This window comes from Nothobranchius furzeri, chromosome 6 (assembly GCF_043380555.1).
Source record: "Nothobranchius furzeri strain GRZ-AD chromosome 6, NfurGRZ-RIMD1, whole genome shotgun sequence".
NCBI classification, from domain to species: domain Eukaryota; kingdom Metazoa; phylum Chordata; class Actinopteri; order Cyprinodontiformes; family Nothobranchiidae; genus Nothobranchius; species Nothobranchius furzeri.
Window position 1 is genome coordinate 81,880,127 of NC_091746.1, and position 16,144 is coordinate 81,896,270.

The 16,144-nt window shown below is 42.8% G+C and overlaps 1 protein-coding gene across 1 annotated transcript in view; it reads left to right on the forward strand.

Moving 5' to 3' along the window:
- LOC107375323 (mitochondrial calcium uniporter dominant negative subunit beta) overlaps window positions 1-14,628 on the forward strand; it is an 18,374-nt gene extending 3,746 nt beyond the window's left edge. Inside the window, exons 2-8 of the mRNA XM_015943783.3 lie at window positions 10,167-10,236; window positions 10,393-10,560; window positions 12,622-12,726; window positions 12,860-13,020; window positions 13,153-13,356; window positions 14,182-14,298; window positions 14,389-14,628. Coding sequence (XP_015799269.1) covers window positions 10,167-10,236; window positions 10,393-10,560; window positions 12,622-12,726; window positions 12,860-13,020; window positions 13,153-13,356; window positions 14,182-14,298; window positions 14,389-14,466 — 903 coding nt within the window. The 3' untranslated portion in view covers window positions 14,467-14,628. The remainder of the gene's footprint in view (window positions 1-10,166; window positions 10,237-10,392; window positions 10,561-12,621; window positions 12,727-12,859; window positions 13,021-13,152; window positions 13,357-14,181; window positions 14,299-14,388) is intronic.
- Window positions 14,629-16,144: the final 1,516 nt, after the last annotated feature.

Below are 16,144 nucleotides of genomic sequence, written 5' to 3' on the forward strand. Positions count from 1 at the left end.
ACTCTAAACACCTGCAAAAGATTCCTGAGGCTTTTAAAAACTCCCAGCCTGGTTCATTAATTCAATTCAAGTTTATTTATAAAGCGCCAAATCACGACAAGAGTCGTCTCAAGGCACTTCATATAATAAACATTCCAATTCAGGTCAGTTCATTAAGCCGATCAGAAAAAAAGTTTCCTATATAAGGAACCCAGCAAATTACATCAAGTCACTGACTAGTGTCAGTGACTTTACAGCAATCCTCATACTAAGCAAGCATGCAGCGATAGTGGAGAGGAAAACTCCCTTTTAACAGGAAGAAACCTCCAGAGAATCCTGGCTCAGTATAAGCAGCCATCCTCCACGACTCACTGGGGATGGAGAACACACACACACACACACACACACACACACACACACACACACACACACACACACACACACACACACACACACACACACACATTACTCAAAACCGCAATCATGGGTAAGACTGCCGACCTGACTGCTGGCCATAAGGCCATCATTGACACCCTCAAGCAAGACACAGGAAGAAATTTCTGAACGAATAGGCTGTTCCCAGAGTGCTGTATCAAGGCACCTCAGTGGGAAGTCTGTGGGAAGGAACAAGTGTGGCAGAAAGTGCTGCACAACCAGAAGAGGTGACCGGACCCTGAGGAAGATTGTGGAGAAGGACCGATTCCAGACCTTGGGGGACCTGTGGAAGCAGTGGACTGAGTCTGGAGTAGAAACATCCAGAGCCACCGTGTACAGGCGTGTGCAGGAAATGGGCTACAGGTGCCGCATTCCCCAGGTCAAGCCACTTTTGAACCAGAAACAGCGACAGAAGCGCCTGACCTGGACTACAGAGAAGCAGCACTGGACTGGTGCTCAGTGGTCCAAAGTACTTTTTTTGGATGAAAGCAAATTTTGCACGTCATTCAGAAATCAAGGTGCCAGAGTCTGGAGGAAGACTGGGCAGAGGGAAATGCCAACATGCCTGAAGTCCAGTGTCAAGTACCCACAGTCAGTGATGGTCTGGGGCGCCATGCCAGCTGCTGGTGTTGGTCCACTGTGTTTCATCAAGGGCAGGGTCAATGCAGCTAGCTATCAGGAGATGTTGGAGCACTTCATGCTTCCATCTGCTGAAAAGCTTTATGGAGATGAAGATTTCATTTTTCAGCACGACCTGGCACCTGCTCTCAGTACCAACACCACTGGTAAATGGTTTACTGACCATGGTATTACTGTGCTCAACTGGCCTGCCAACTCTCCTGACCTGAACCCCGTAGAGAACCTGTGGGATGTTGTGAAGAGAAAGTTGAGAGACACAATACCCAACACTCTGGATGAGCTTAAGGCCGCTATCGAAGCATCCTGGGCCTCCATAACACCTCAGCAGTGCCACAGGCTGATCGCCTCCATGCCACGCCGCACTGAAGCAGTCATTTCTGCTAAAGGATTCCCGACCAAGTATTGAGTGCATAACTGAACATAATTATTTGCAGGTTGACTTTGTTTTTTATACTAAAAACACTTTTCTTTTATTGGTCGGATGAAATATGCTAATTTTTTGAGATGGGAATTTTGGGTTTTCATGAGCTGTACGCCACAATCATCAATATTAGAAACAATAAAAGGCTTGAACTACTTCAGTTGTGTGTAATGAATCTAATATATATGAAAGTCTAATGTTTATTAGTACATTACAGAAAATAATGAACTTTATCACAATATGCTAATTTTTTGAGAAGGACCTGTGAATAAACTTGAATTGAATTGATTCAAATCTTATTTTCTATATCAAGTGTTTTGAGTTCAGCGTTGAATCCCTCTGCAGGTTTCAACCTGGAGAATCTTGGCTGTGATCAATTTAGAAGTTTGTGATTAAGGGAAGGAACATCTTCTGCTTGTCACCCGTTTTGCTGCAGTAAAGAGACAAATGAGATAATCCAGACAGTCCATTCCCCTTTTTACTTTTGAGGGAAAATATCAGAAACTTAAACTGTTCTTGTTGACCTTGACTGAAGTACGTTAGATCAGGCTTTCACTGTGTTTCCCTTTTTATTATTATTTGTAGGTGTGTGTTTGTCATAGAGCTTGCCTCACCTTGAGTTAATGAAACACTTCATCCTACCCTCACACTCTCCCGCTACCGTCCTTCCCCCTATGTAACTGAACTAAATTAATAACCGGGAAACAGAAGATAAATGAACTGCTGCAAACCATTTTCATGGTTGAGAGCGGATTGCTCTCACTCATGCTAGTGGCTGGGTGTAATTTTGTTTCTCCTCCTGTCAACCTTTGTTTTTCACCCAAGCCTTTAGCCTGTCCTCCACATTACTCCTAGCGCGCTTCTTTCTCTGCTTCCAGCCATGTGAGTAACATGCTGCAAGTCGGCCTTGTTTATGAGCACAGCGGAACAAACGTCTTCCTCTCTCTGAGCAATGATGTAAAGCTCGAGGCCAGAATGGGAGCACGTCCAGACCATAGCTCAACTGGTGACAGGATTCATAATGGACTGACCTGCAGAACAACCGCTGGGGCAAATGAGACCACTTGTCACCAGGATCATTGCAGAAGCTGTGGTGGAAGATTCCAGTTTGTCACAATATACCTAAAAGTTTCCTCCTCATCTTCACCCTTTTGTCGCCATTGGATGGCACGGCATTAATAAGACAGCACTAGCTCACGGGGTAAATATCCCCTCGGCTGATTCACATGTGAAGCAGCAGTTGGAAGAAATTATTTGAAAATGAGGACAGATGTGCACATTAATGCAGAACTATGTGAAGCCCAGCCTGCACTGAGAATATGGGTCAGCTGTGCAACTTAGAGATGTTTAGTTTCAATGAGAAGGTTGATATTCTTCAGAGAATGGGATTCACATTTTGGCCTGGTACATGTGCGTTTGTCCAGCTTGGGCTTGTTCAGGCATGGGTGGAGCATGTTATCTTAGCCGTTTCTGTCATGCAACAAATGAGCGTGTCGGGGACTTATACTTATGGAAAAATACCAGTGAAACGTTGGGTTATGAATGCAAGTAAGCCTGTGAATTTCATTGTTTTATATTTTTTCTACTTATTTTGTGTTGGACCCATGAAGGTTATCATCCCTTCCACTACCTATCTCAGGAGGTTTCTGGTTTCCTTGTGTAGGCGACTACCCAACCAAAGGAATCTGGATTTCTAAAGCGGTGCGTTTGGGGCGGCAGTAATAGAGTAGCGCACGTGTAGCTATGACAGAGGGCGGTAATTCATCACACACTGTATTATCTGTCACAATAGCCACAGGATGCACACAGTACCCAGAGGCAGTCAGCTTTTGAATTGAATCTGGTTTGTAATTTTGCACAAAATCCCATTTACACAAACGTTTAAAATGTTTAGTTTCAGACCTGCTGTTTTCTACGACGAAGCTGGACGCCGGTGCATGGGGTGTAAATATGACTCAGCAGCTCACTCTTCTGTTAAACTATTTCCAATATAAGCTTTTAGCTGATAGAAAAGCAGTCTGGATGATTTGTTTACAAGCCTTTGCTGTACTGTAGTAATGCTCACCAAGGGTTTTCACCAGTCAGCACAACAACGTACAGCAGCAGCAGAGGAGGGCAGGTACTAGTCAGGAGTTTTCTGTGTTGTTGTCCCAAATAAAGGACCTTTTTGAAGATTTTGGTAAGATGAAAGGAGAAACAAGAAAGACTAATGTCATTTGTCAAAATCCCACAATTTTCCTGAACTGGCATTCCCATCTAAACATCTTCTGTACGTTCATTCTGTGTGTTTTGTCAACTTGTCAACAAACACAGAAAAAAATAGCTTTCCCATTGTTTGATGTTTTCGTGCATGTGTGACTTTATCCATTTGTTTCACAAGATATGATCGAACATTTGTAAACTTTAAAATTCTGTTTGATGTACTGTACAGAGTGCTGAATAGGAGTTTTAAAGCTTAGTGACTATTTTCAGCTAGAAGTGGGTAACGAACTTAACATTTACCAACACCGACATGTGTCAGTCACAGAGATCAAATTGCCCATGTCAATATGTTAGATATTTACAAAAATGATAACGTGTGTAATTTGCTGATGTTTATGTTCCTTCAGCTTAGGGCTGGGCGATATGGCCTAAAATCAATATCACGATATATTGAGGATTTCACCTCCATAACGATTAATGGACGATAACTACAGGCATGTGCAGATACAAAAGTTGTCCACTAGATGGAGCTGTCACATGTATCACGTTGAGTCACATTTTTACGTGATTCAAGGTGGTACAGCTTTTAAAAGGGACATAAATGTTGCCAGCTACACGCATCTTTTCCTTTTTTATTATCACATTTATTGACATGTGAAAATTTTTCAGCAAGAGTCAGAAATTTCTTTTTTATTTATCTTTTATTTTATTTTCTTTTTCCCGTGTCCTGTCTGGCTGTGAAGCAAACCGAATTGATGTCTGAATGCTGGTGACAAGCCTTACAGATTTACTCTCAGGTGGAGCATCAAATCTTCTGCTTTTAATGTCACGCCTGATACTTAAAACTTTATTGTTATTGTTTTTTGGATGCTTTATATTTCCGACCAGACACGGAGGCGGGTGAAAGAGAAAGGAAGAAACAAAACGAAGGATGGCTCCACAAAAATAAACAATCAATGTTGATCAATAGTCTGCTTCTAGACCTGCAGAAAGAGAAAAACAACACACAGCAATACAACAAGGGCAAACTATTACTGTGTCAACCTGATGAGGAAATATAAAATCAACATTGTTTTACTGAACAATCACACGATAATAAATCACAGTGCATTTAGTGCCAACCACACCCTTAAGACGTGTGTTGAACGTGCCCAAGTCTATACTTATGAGAGCATCATGTGAGCACCTGTGTTTGTACACTAGGGCTGGGGGTAAACGATTATTTTTAAAACGATTATTCTGAGAATTATTTTATCGAATAGTCGACTATTCTAATGACTATTTAGGCAATTAATCTAATGATTATTTTTCTATTGCACAGTTAATAAAAACCAAAAAATCTCTAATAAATTCCTCAAAAAAATTGACAAATTGCTACAGTAAGAGAATAAACACTACAGGCCTTCCATTTTGTATAACACTGCTTTTATTGTGTTGGTTGGTTATGTTCTGGTGACGTGTAGAACTTGGGAGTGCAGGCTGCTGCCTGAGAGGTGGTAGAAGACGGAGTGTCTCCATGCTGCTTTGTTTTGGTCACTTATGTGCGTGAGGCGAGTGGTGTTACGACTCTTCCTGGGGAGTTTGGCTCGTGTGCAAAAAGGAAGGGTCAATAACGCGGGATTTAAAAGTTAAAATGGTGATCAAATTTATTTACAACTACAAAAAAAACATAAATCTTTCCATCCACAGGTTGGGAATAATAAAACTAATTCTGCCTGTGGGGAATTAAAACAAAAGTACAAATAAGTAGGGATGTCCCGCTGGGCAAAGATTACAGGGTCCTGGACCAAAATAAGAATCTCCAAAGTTCCAAACTCTAAACTGGGTGGTTAAACCAAACTCAGGTGATATTTTAAACTAAACCGAAAACCCACAACACTCTAAATGTAATAAAAGGGAGATCTGCACCACAAAAAAGATGAACTCTAAACCAAAACGTAACAGCTTATCCAAACGCAAGAAGCTGTTAGCGAAGATGCTAACAGTAGCTTTACCAACGTTAAGTTCAAGTTACCAAGTTTAAATAAACCAAAAACACTCAGCAGCAAACAGACCAGCACGGAGGAGAGACTGCTACCACCAAAACAGCTCTCCTCATGTCTGAAAGAAGCTCCTTAATGAAGGGAGAAACGCTCCCGGTGATGTTCTACATCTGCGGTAGAGACGAAGCAGCGCATCTGACCCCGGAAGTTGTTGTCTGTTGCCGGGAGACGAAGGTGTACAAAACAGGAAAATAATCTAGTAGTGGACGGACGTTGTTCCGGGTTTTCGGTATTTGGTGGAGATGTTAGTGAAGGCGGAGAAGAGGGCGAACTAGAGGAAAAACAGGCAGATTCCTCCTCTATTTACAAACTCCTGGGATGCAACAAGTGGGCGCGGTGCGTCGACTACCGGATCTGACGTCGACAAATCTTAAGAATCGAGCCGTCGACTTCGTCGAGGCTTCGCTACAGCCCTATTGTACACGCGCTTGTTTATGTAAGGTTTCTCTATAGGAGCGTCCAATGGAGAGTGTGAAGGGCCACAGGTCAGAAAGAGTCAAGAGTTTCAATAACGATACAGTTTCCATTTATTGCCCAGCCCTACTTCAGATGCTCTGCTACATCTAGATGGGGTGGAGTCACATGACTTTGTGTAGTCATGTGACTCCACCCAATCAGGTCTATAAGAAGAAGGGAAAGTTGTTGAGGAAATGGAGGATGGTTCTGCTGTTGAAGCAGTGGGCGTGGGCAGCGGGTAGCGGCTGGTGGTAGCCGGCAACGGCGACCAAATCCAAAATGTTACCAAACAGTTGTTGAAAGATTTTTGCGGGAAAGGCTTCTCCTTAACCCAATTTAACACTGCTCCCTCCAACTAAATATATTTATTTTGTGATACTTTGTAGTTTTTAATGTATATGTAATTATTAGGGGGGTTCTGATTGATCGGCCACAGAACAAAGTCGGCCAATTTTCGTGGAAAATGTGATCTGCTAATTCCGACCAAAGACTTTCAGAGCCGATCATACCAGTCGATCTCACCTGTCATTCATACTTTGTAGCCAGCAGAGACCGTGTGTGGCATCACTTCCCCACTCCCCTCACACTATGCATGTGCGCAGCGTCAAACGTGTAAAACAAACTTTAACTCTGTGAGAGTGATCTGAATCTGTGGGAGAAGCTCGTTAAAGGATTTAGTTGGGCTTTGAAAAAGCTCTGGGCGGAGTGAGGTGAGTTTTCTTTTCTTCCTGCAGAAATAAAAACACACTTGGAGCCACAGTCGGACCCATCCAACGCAGCTTCATCGTCACAGGACTAACCGTAGAGGATCACCTTTTCTGTGTGGTGGACGACACCATGTTCCACCCACTTGGAGCCGCTACTGATAATAAATAAATAAATAAATAAATAATAACACAATGGCTGACTTTCTTGGGTTACTTGGTTAGGGGTCTTTTATTCTGGCTTCTCACATTGGCTCTAACTCTCGCATCATTAACTCTTCAAACTAATTCAATAATAATAAATCAAATAAAAGCCTCACAACACACAAAGTTGTGAGATTTATTTTGCTACTCTGCACTATTTAGGCTGTTCAGATGTAATCGGTTTCAGTGATTGAGATCAGTGATTGGCAGCAAAAAACTTGATCAGGAGCATCCTTCGTAATTATTCTGAATCTTTGAGTTTGCACAGTACTTTTTATTATTTAATTTAGTTTCCTCTAACTTCTGTTTATCTTGGATTGTTTTCCTGATGCTCTTGCTACAGTTCCATTCAAAGCCTTTTAGTTTTGTTCTTGTAGACGGCCGTCTCATCTCCTCATCGGTGAAGTGGAAAGGGCAACCCAACTGGCCCAGGCTTCCTGCTTTATTTCTTTTCTCCACCCATGAAACATCACAGGCAGCTCCCTCGGTTCTCTTTAATGTAATATTGGTTGAACAAAGCCCCAGCTGGAAGATGAGAGGACAGCTGAGAGTGTCAACTACGTCACAGGCTGTTGGATTAAAATCTATCCTAGTGTGACTTCTAACTAAAACAAAATACTGTGAAGAAGTAGGGCTGTCGCCGTTGAGGAATTCCTCCTGCGGTGATTCAGGGTGGCTTAATATTGCGGTGTGCGATATTATTGCAGCACTTTTTTATTGCAGTACTATCTAAACATAATGTTTACACATTTAAAAAAAAAGGTTAAAAATTGCCGTGCCTTCTTTTATAACACTTTACTGAATGCAGATCAAAGGGCAGTAACAACACAGATCGCAGTAACGTTTGTTTCTCCGACAGTCGGAGTCCGACTGAACTTAAAAACAACAACATTCAGGAGAAGGTTAAACTTTTAAATGCAAATTTGGCTGCAGCATCTAATAAATAAGAAACAAGTCCCCATTTTGTTTAGTTGTTTAAAATCAAGCATAAAAAATTACATGTACCGGGCGCGGGGCACTATCATTTCACTTTCACACACACGAATGACGGTGATTTATAGCTCGGTCACGTCCTTGTTACCCACGAGGAAAACCAGCATGTTAGCCATATACGGTTTGAGAGAGGATCTGAGAGGGGGGGCAACATTTGCAGCAACACTGAAAACCCTCTCGGATGGTGCGCTCGTTGCACTAAAAGCTGCGAGTTGTGAAGCACGTTCCATCCGCGAGCCGCATCACCGCGCGGAAAGTGAATGCGTCAAGCATAAACCAAACTTAAATCAGGCTTTGCACACACGTACTTGCTGCGACTGGCGAGCAAAGGGAATCTCTCCCGGTTGTTGCTCCACCATGTCAGGGGGGGTTCTTTAGGGTGGATGCATTCCTCCTGCAGGTAGCGAGTGAGCTCCAGCTCGGCTCAAACTCTCTTCGGGACGGTTGCAGAAGCAGTGCTTGTCCGGGACTTCAGCAGGTCTCCGAGCGTTTATTTATTTATTTATTTTTGCCACTGGTGGCATCTCCGTCTCGGCCAAGGACTCTGGCTGCGCAGCAGCTGACGTACTGAAAACCGAAGTGCTCCCAAAGGAGCGAAGTAACGCTTTGTTTTGATACCAGTGCAGCCATCCTTCTCAACATGCATCACTGAGTTGAACCAAGTTCAGTCATCGCGGTGGCCCATGATGCAGCGCGGTGGGCTTCTTCATATTGCGATATTTCATTTTTGCGGTTACCGTGACAGCCCTATGAAGTCTCTCTTTTTTATTTTTATTTAAGTAAAATCTGTTTTGGTCGTATGACATCACATATTTGGTTGGTTGCTTTGGATGCTTTAGTTGTTTCCCTCAAGGCAAATCACATGTTTTCTTACCTGATGCAGAAGTTTCATTGTAGCAGAACTCAATAACGTTTAATGAGTTAGCATTTGAACTGCAGGGACTACACCCAGTGAATAGCAACTAGAGGGCACACCAGTCGTGTGAATGAATTGTTTGTGATCCATCATCAGTGGGAGGCTCCTGCTGAGGGACATATTCGAATAGTTATCTGTTCAAATTAATAGAAAAGTGATGCATCAGCAAGCAGGAGCTCATTCAGATGAGAACAGTGTTCCCTAGCTGGTCCGGTTTCCAGTTAGAGGAGTACAAACAGAAAAGTTGTCTTACTGGTAGATTCTGTTATCTGAAGGATCTGTTTGCTCTCTGGTAGTTGCTGACAGGGTGGTGTACTAAGGAAAGTGTGTGTGTGTGTGTGTGTGTGTGTGTGTGTGTGTGTGTGTGTGTGTGTGTGTGTGTGTGTGTGTGTGTGTGTGTGTGTGTGTGTGTGTGTGTGTTGTATGTACTACCTGTTGGCGAGTCAAACCATTGGGTCGCCGAGCAGCTAATTAGGGGATGTGTTGACGCACCCTCAGAGCCATTCCAGTCCAGGTTTCGATTCAAGCGACTTTATGGGTTGTCAAAAATATTTCCTTCAATCAGCGTTCACAAGCATCACACAAAGTAGAGATAATAATCTCTGCAAAAGGCATTTGAGCGGTTGGCAAAGGCTGACTTCCCCATCGCCTGCTCACTATACTAAATTCCCACGCATGTGCGCGACAGGTAAAACACAATCGATGACCCGAGACTACTCCAATCCACCACACTACCTGCTGAGGACTATTTTCAATGTGAGGACATTTTTTGGTCACCACTTTTTTTTAGAAGCTTACCAATTGGTTTTAGAGGTATGGTGTGAATTAAGTTTTAGTTAAAGTTAGGGTTAGGAGTAGACTGGTTAGGGTTGGGCGCAATCCATTAACTTGAGATGGGGGGGGGGGGGGGGGAGAGAGAGAGAGAGAGAGAGAGAGAGAGAGAGAGAGAGAGAGAGAGAGAGAGAGAGAGAGAGAGAGAGAGAGAGAGAGAGAGAGAGAGAGAGAGAGAGAGAGAGAGAGAGAGAGAGAGAGAGAGAGAGAGAGAGAGAGAGAGAGAGAGAGAGAGAGAGAGAGAGAGAGAGAGAGAGAGAGAGAGAGAGAGAGAGAGAGAGAGAGAGAGAGAGAGAGAGAGAGAGAGAGAGAGAGCTCTTAAATACTTCTTCCTTCCTGCTCAGGTGGGTCGCAGACATCCTTTGCTCGGAAATCCCCAGGCTGTTTTCTGCAGCACACTAGCCCCCTCCGGTGGTAAGATGCCGATTTTACATCTACTGGATGACACGTTTCTATGTATTTAAATTCCTTCCTCTCTGGATGAATACACGTTATTTTTTTTACAACACTTCAGTAATTAGCTGTAAACTGGAGAACCTTTGAAAGCAGATCCCTCTCTCTCTGCTGCAGACGTGTCTCTGAAGCATAAATATGGCCGTCTGGTGCTTGAGGTGCCACTGCCATCCAGGAAAGAGAAGTGTGTGTTCTTCCTGAGGCCCATGCTAATGACTGTGGGAGACCTGATTACCGAGCTGCAGAAAGAAGACTGTGGAGCTGTTGTTTCTGTTCTCTCAACAGGTGTGTGTGTGGCTTTGTGTGTCATCTGCAGCACTGGTGTAACCGTTTATGCTGCTGCACTGTCAGTCTGGTTTGTAAGCTTCAGCTCATTGTAAAAAATTTAGAACTGAAGTAGAAATATTTAGAAACCTTCAAGTGAAACCCTACAGATGTTGGAGCGCATACTGATGTGGACACAACGTGCAGCTACACCATCATGCTCTTCTCATATCAGATGCTTTTGAAGTAGTTTGTTGGATATTCACCAAAAAACTTTCTTTTTCATTCTTAATCCTTGAACTCATGTGGATGTTATTTGAAAATCATACATTTTTACGTCAAATTATGAAATGGTGAATTAAAATTGTACACTTTGCTCATGTTACTGCAAATGACTTAAAGTTGTGTTTGTAGAAATGCAACACATTCTTCAGTGTTGACTGAATATTTACAGTTTTCAGGGCGTAGATATAAAGAAACGGTACCTTTTAATTACTTGGATGTTTTGTCCCTGCTGTTTCTCAGTTTAACAATCTTCAAACATGATATTCCTTCACTAATCGTAACATTAAAATGAGGTTCTGAGACAGATCTCAGGCATTCTTCGCTCCACACAAAAATAAATGCATCTGGGAACACTTTGAGATAAATAGCAGCTTGAGTAGAAATGACAACATCAGCAGATTACTATGATCTGTGAAATTATTCTAAAATAGATTTGGCCTTAAAGAGGAGAACGGATAGAATGAATAGAACCTCTTCCATTTGAAGAGCTAGTCTAGTGGGACTGGTGACTGCTAACCAAGCGTCTTGGTTTTCTGGTGATCCAAACAGCCTTGTGCAGTCAGTCCTGGTTAATGCAGTGGTTCTCAGTTATTAGTGCCCCCCAGCGGGTGCGTGGGAGAGGCGGAGGTTCCCTGACAGAGAATACAAAGCAGATGCCAGACTTAACTCACTCCCACCTCAGCTCTGGGATAAAGAAGGTCAAATGCATCCTAGGGGGGCTTCACAGAAAATAGTTGAGAAACACTGGATTAACGGCTTCAGGCCACAATCTGGATGATGCACAGTAAACTGTTAAAGTACTTTGAACACTTTAAAAGGTTTTATTGTTGAGCATTTAATGAGTAATGAGCGTTCTTCACTAGAGGAGTTACAAAGACGGTTAGTGTTTCCTTTTGTCCATAATACAACATTCCTTAAGTTACTTCCTTCAACAGTAAGAACACCGGTTTTGTTGGAACTGATGTGCAACAAAAATGTCTTTATCTACATCACATACTCTGCAAAGCTGAGTAACATCCTTCTAATTAATGTTTCTTTTTTCGTTGTTTGTGAATTCTGATTCTGGTAAACATTTTTGTTCCCAGGAGGCAAAATTGTTTTGCAGTCAGCAAAGAACAAAAATACAAATTACAGAAATTAACCACTTTATTCAACCCAACCAGGACACAAACGTGCTAGTGCAGTCTCTGTTTGGACTCACCAGCTCAGCTGTCACCAATGTGGACTTTTGTATTTTAATTTATTGTCTTGTATCTGTATCTGCAACCTGTAGCGAGGGCAGCTTTAGCCTAGCTTGTGACTCTTGGTCTGTAGAGTTAGTTTTCCTGCAGCTTTTTACGGCGCTGATTAGTTGATGCTATTTTTGGGATGATTCTAATTAAAGAGCAAGTCACCCCCTACCAGAGTCTAACTCCACTCTCACTTCATGTTTAAAAAATGCAACAAATGCTGTTGCCTTGCAGACCGAGAGGGCGGAGCCGCTATCAAATACACACACACACAGGCTCACCACAGCATTGTGACATCATAATGTACCAGTTTACATCATAGCATACCTCTTAGCCAATAGCGGTGGCAGATTTAAATTCAAATACAGTGCAGAGTTTTTACCTGACAACGGCACAACACTGACAGTATTAGGCAGAAAATTAAAATTTTAACTAAAATGCACTAAAGTGCAAAACTATTGACGACACGTGTCTGCAGCACGATTAGACACTCGTTTATTTAGTTCATCAGGGGAAAAAAGTTGATTTGGGGGTGACTTGCTCTTTAAAAATACCCTTTTTTCACCAGATGGGGAACGTGTTGCCAACACCACACTCGTCGATACCCTGCTGGAGAAAGACTTCCAGCTTGTCATCAATGAGTCATTCTACAGCATCCGTGTTCCTGAAAAGGGTGAAACATGTAGTCTGGTTCATGGTTACGATCAGTCCTGCTGAGAAATCCTCACATTTCTGTTTCTTGGCATAACTCCACATTTTTATTTGGACTCTTTCATCCTTCTCCTTGGTTGTGCCGTCTGCTGCAGTGTTTCCATCTAGAGAGCACGCCAGAGAGATGGAGGACGTGAAACATGTTGTGAACCTGCTGCACACGGCGCTCCACCTGCCCGAACACCACCTGCTGAAGGAGAGGCAGCTGCTGGAGAAACTGGACAGCATCAAACAAGAGCTGTCGCCTCTTGAGAAGGTTGTGGATGTGCATTAGTGTGCTGTGAAAGGACCATTTCTCCTTTATTTCAGAACAAAAGCAACGGGTGTGCTTGGCTGGCTAAACTGGACTTCCAAAAGGTGGTAACCATCTTGTTCTGTGACCTTTCAGATGAAGGTCCAGCTGTCGCAAAGAGCAGAGTTTCACTCCTCCAGGGCCCTCTGGACTGGGATGGCACTGCTGTCAGTGCAGGGCGGCGCCCTGGCTTGGCTCACCTGGTGGGTCTATTCATGGGATGTGATGGAGCCTGTCACATACTTCATCACCTATGGTACTAGCATGGGGGCCTTCGCTTACTATGTTCTCACCAAGCAGGCAAGTTTCAAATCTAAATGTTTACACTTGTACACTCAGTCTAGGACAAGGCTGTTCAACCCTGGTGATTCAACGGGTGATTAACAGGCTTCTGAAGAACTTGAGGATGTGGTGAAGAGATGATTAAATGATCAGATCAGGTGTATTGGAGCAGGGGAATGGCTAAAACATGCAGGGCACTCCCTAACAGGACTGAATAGCGATGGGATAGGACAGGGGTATTCAGTTCTGGGCCTGGAGGGCCGGTACCCAGCACGATTTGGTTTTGAACCAGCTTCAACACATCTGATTTCAATCAGCAGGTGATTAACAGGTTTCTGCAGAACCTGATGAGCTGATGCTCGGGTGATTCAACCACTGAATCAAGTGTATTGGAGCAGAGAAACCACAAAAACGTGCCCTCCAGGCCCAGAATTGAGTACCCCTAGTATAGGATATGAGTGCGGTCTGAGCTGAGTGAGTTGTGACTGCAGTTCGGGTGTGGCGTGGCGTATGAACCGTGACTCGAAAGGGTAGAAGAGTGTACCACGGCTCCAAAGTAGTGAAAGAAGACACAGGAGCTGACCGGTCAGTTGGGTAGACTGGTGGTTCGGGTAAACACGTTCAGTATTTAGGCTGGGTTGGTGATGTTAGCAGGAAATCAGGTGTGGTGCATGCTGGGTAGTGGAGTTCTGGGGGAGATCAGGTGTAACATGAAGGCTTAGGGAGGTGGAACCAGATCCCTGGGATAATATAATCAATTCCACCTGGAGCCAGGCTGTTCAGAATCATCACGTTAGCAAGAAGACTTCCAACTGTTCTGATCCTGTTTATTCTGTCCAGCAGGATTACGTTTACCCAGACGCTAAAGATAGACAGTTTCTACGATACTTTTATAAAGGGGCCAGGACGAAGAACTTCAACGTTGACAAATACAACCAACTGAAAGAGGAACTGGCACAGGTCTAGCTGATCATTCTGCTTTCCTCATTTATGAGCCACTGCTTTCATAAAATACATGTTATTTAAAAAAAATGTCTGTTTGTTTGTCAGGTGGAGGACGACCTGAGACGTCTGAGAGGTCCAAATCAACTTCAGCTACCGCTCGAACAGATCCAGCCAAAGCCATAAACTACAAATAACCACTCAAACACAGCAAAAACACATGTTTCAGTTTGTTTTGATGATTATAACTTTGGAATTATTATTCTGAGTTGGTAACAGTCCTGATGATGCCATATACTGTGCTCTTAGATATTCAAACACTGATGAATAAAGTTTGCATTTGCTGAATATTCTGTCTCAGTCTGTTAAACCACTTAAGAAAAAAGCTCTTTCTGTAGTGTTTTGATTGGAAATTAGTAAGTTTTATTACAACATAAAGAGGAGACGCAATCTTTTTGCCCAGATTATTTTTTTATTTCAGAGTATTAAACCAAACCAGCAGCTAAAAAGCTACAGTTGTACAAAATCTCAGTGATTTGATCACAAAAAACAAAAAAATTAACGCATCAGCGGTTATTCTGGTAGGTTTCATTTTGATAAAGATGATACGACAGCAGGAAGTCACTAAAGTCCACCCTACAGCTACAAGAAAATGCACTCCTGTGTTGGATTCAGAAAACTTTATTGGTCCCAAAGGGCAATTAATTAGGTTTCCTGAGATTGTGATTTAAGAGTGCTGTTTTATTCAATATCGTACCACGAACAACAGCTAGACGTACGGCACAAACGGCAATTCCCTTTTTAAAAATAAGAATGATGATCTGATGGAACAAAACTGCAGCTCTAAGACATAAAAGACAGATATCCCTGGAAGTTCCAGCCTATAGTTAAAAACCTTTTACCGGTGGGAAAATGTAGTCAAAGAAGTTTTGAATATGACACTGGAGTAAAAGTGCAAAAAAAAAAAAAAAAACCACCCACCAACACAATGTAATATGCTTTTAAAGCGACAAACTGTGGTTTCTGAACTTGTAGCACGTTATTTTACTTGAAGCATTAAGGTTGTAAACTACATGATACTTTTCCTTTCCCCTGATAGTGTTCCCCTCTTAAAGCTAGTTTTAAAGGTGTGGTTTACTCGACTCAATAAATCTGCAGTGTTCTCTAGTGTAAATCAGTGACTTATGAGTCATTTTAAAAAAAGCTATAATGCTCCTATTCTAAGATATTCTAAGATGCAGAAGTTTGCTGGTGCAGAGGTGGGCTGAAAACAGCAGGATTACTCATTAATGATATGCACACACTTTGCTTCTGATTGGCTAAGAGAACGCGTACAGCCATGTTGCAAAGTCAATATCACCAAGATGGGCCCAATCTCAATACTCACACTGCGCCCTGTGGACTTCAGCAAAGTGCACTTGGAGAAAGTGCGCAGTAGGGTGAGTGTGTCATACACAAGTGTGCAAATAATTGAAGAATTGAAACCGTGAGCATTGCGTCATCGATCGCAACGCATGCCGGGATGCTGGTCGCTGTGATACTTTTTTTAAAAACCTTTATTAACAACTTTTAAACAAGCAGCAGTTATTTGAAACAAATTTACATTTATTGCTGCTTTGTCTAAAAGTTTTAGAGCATCAAATAATCGTCATAAATGTAACTAATTTCAGAAAAAGAACTTGAGCCTTTTCTCCTGCAGCAATGACTTGTGGGTAATACCCTTGCCCGAGGTCCGCATCGCTGCGGACTTGGGTGAAGTGCAGATTAAGGGTGCAATGAGGGCGTGGCCACGTTCCGCACTTGAGAATCGGGACACCCTACGCACTCGCACCCCTGGCCGGGAACGCACAAATGAAGGGTGCAA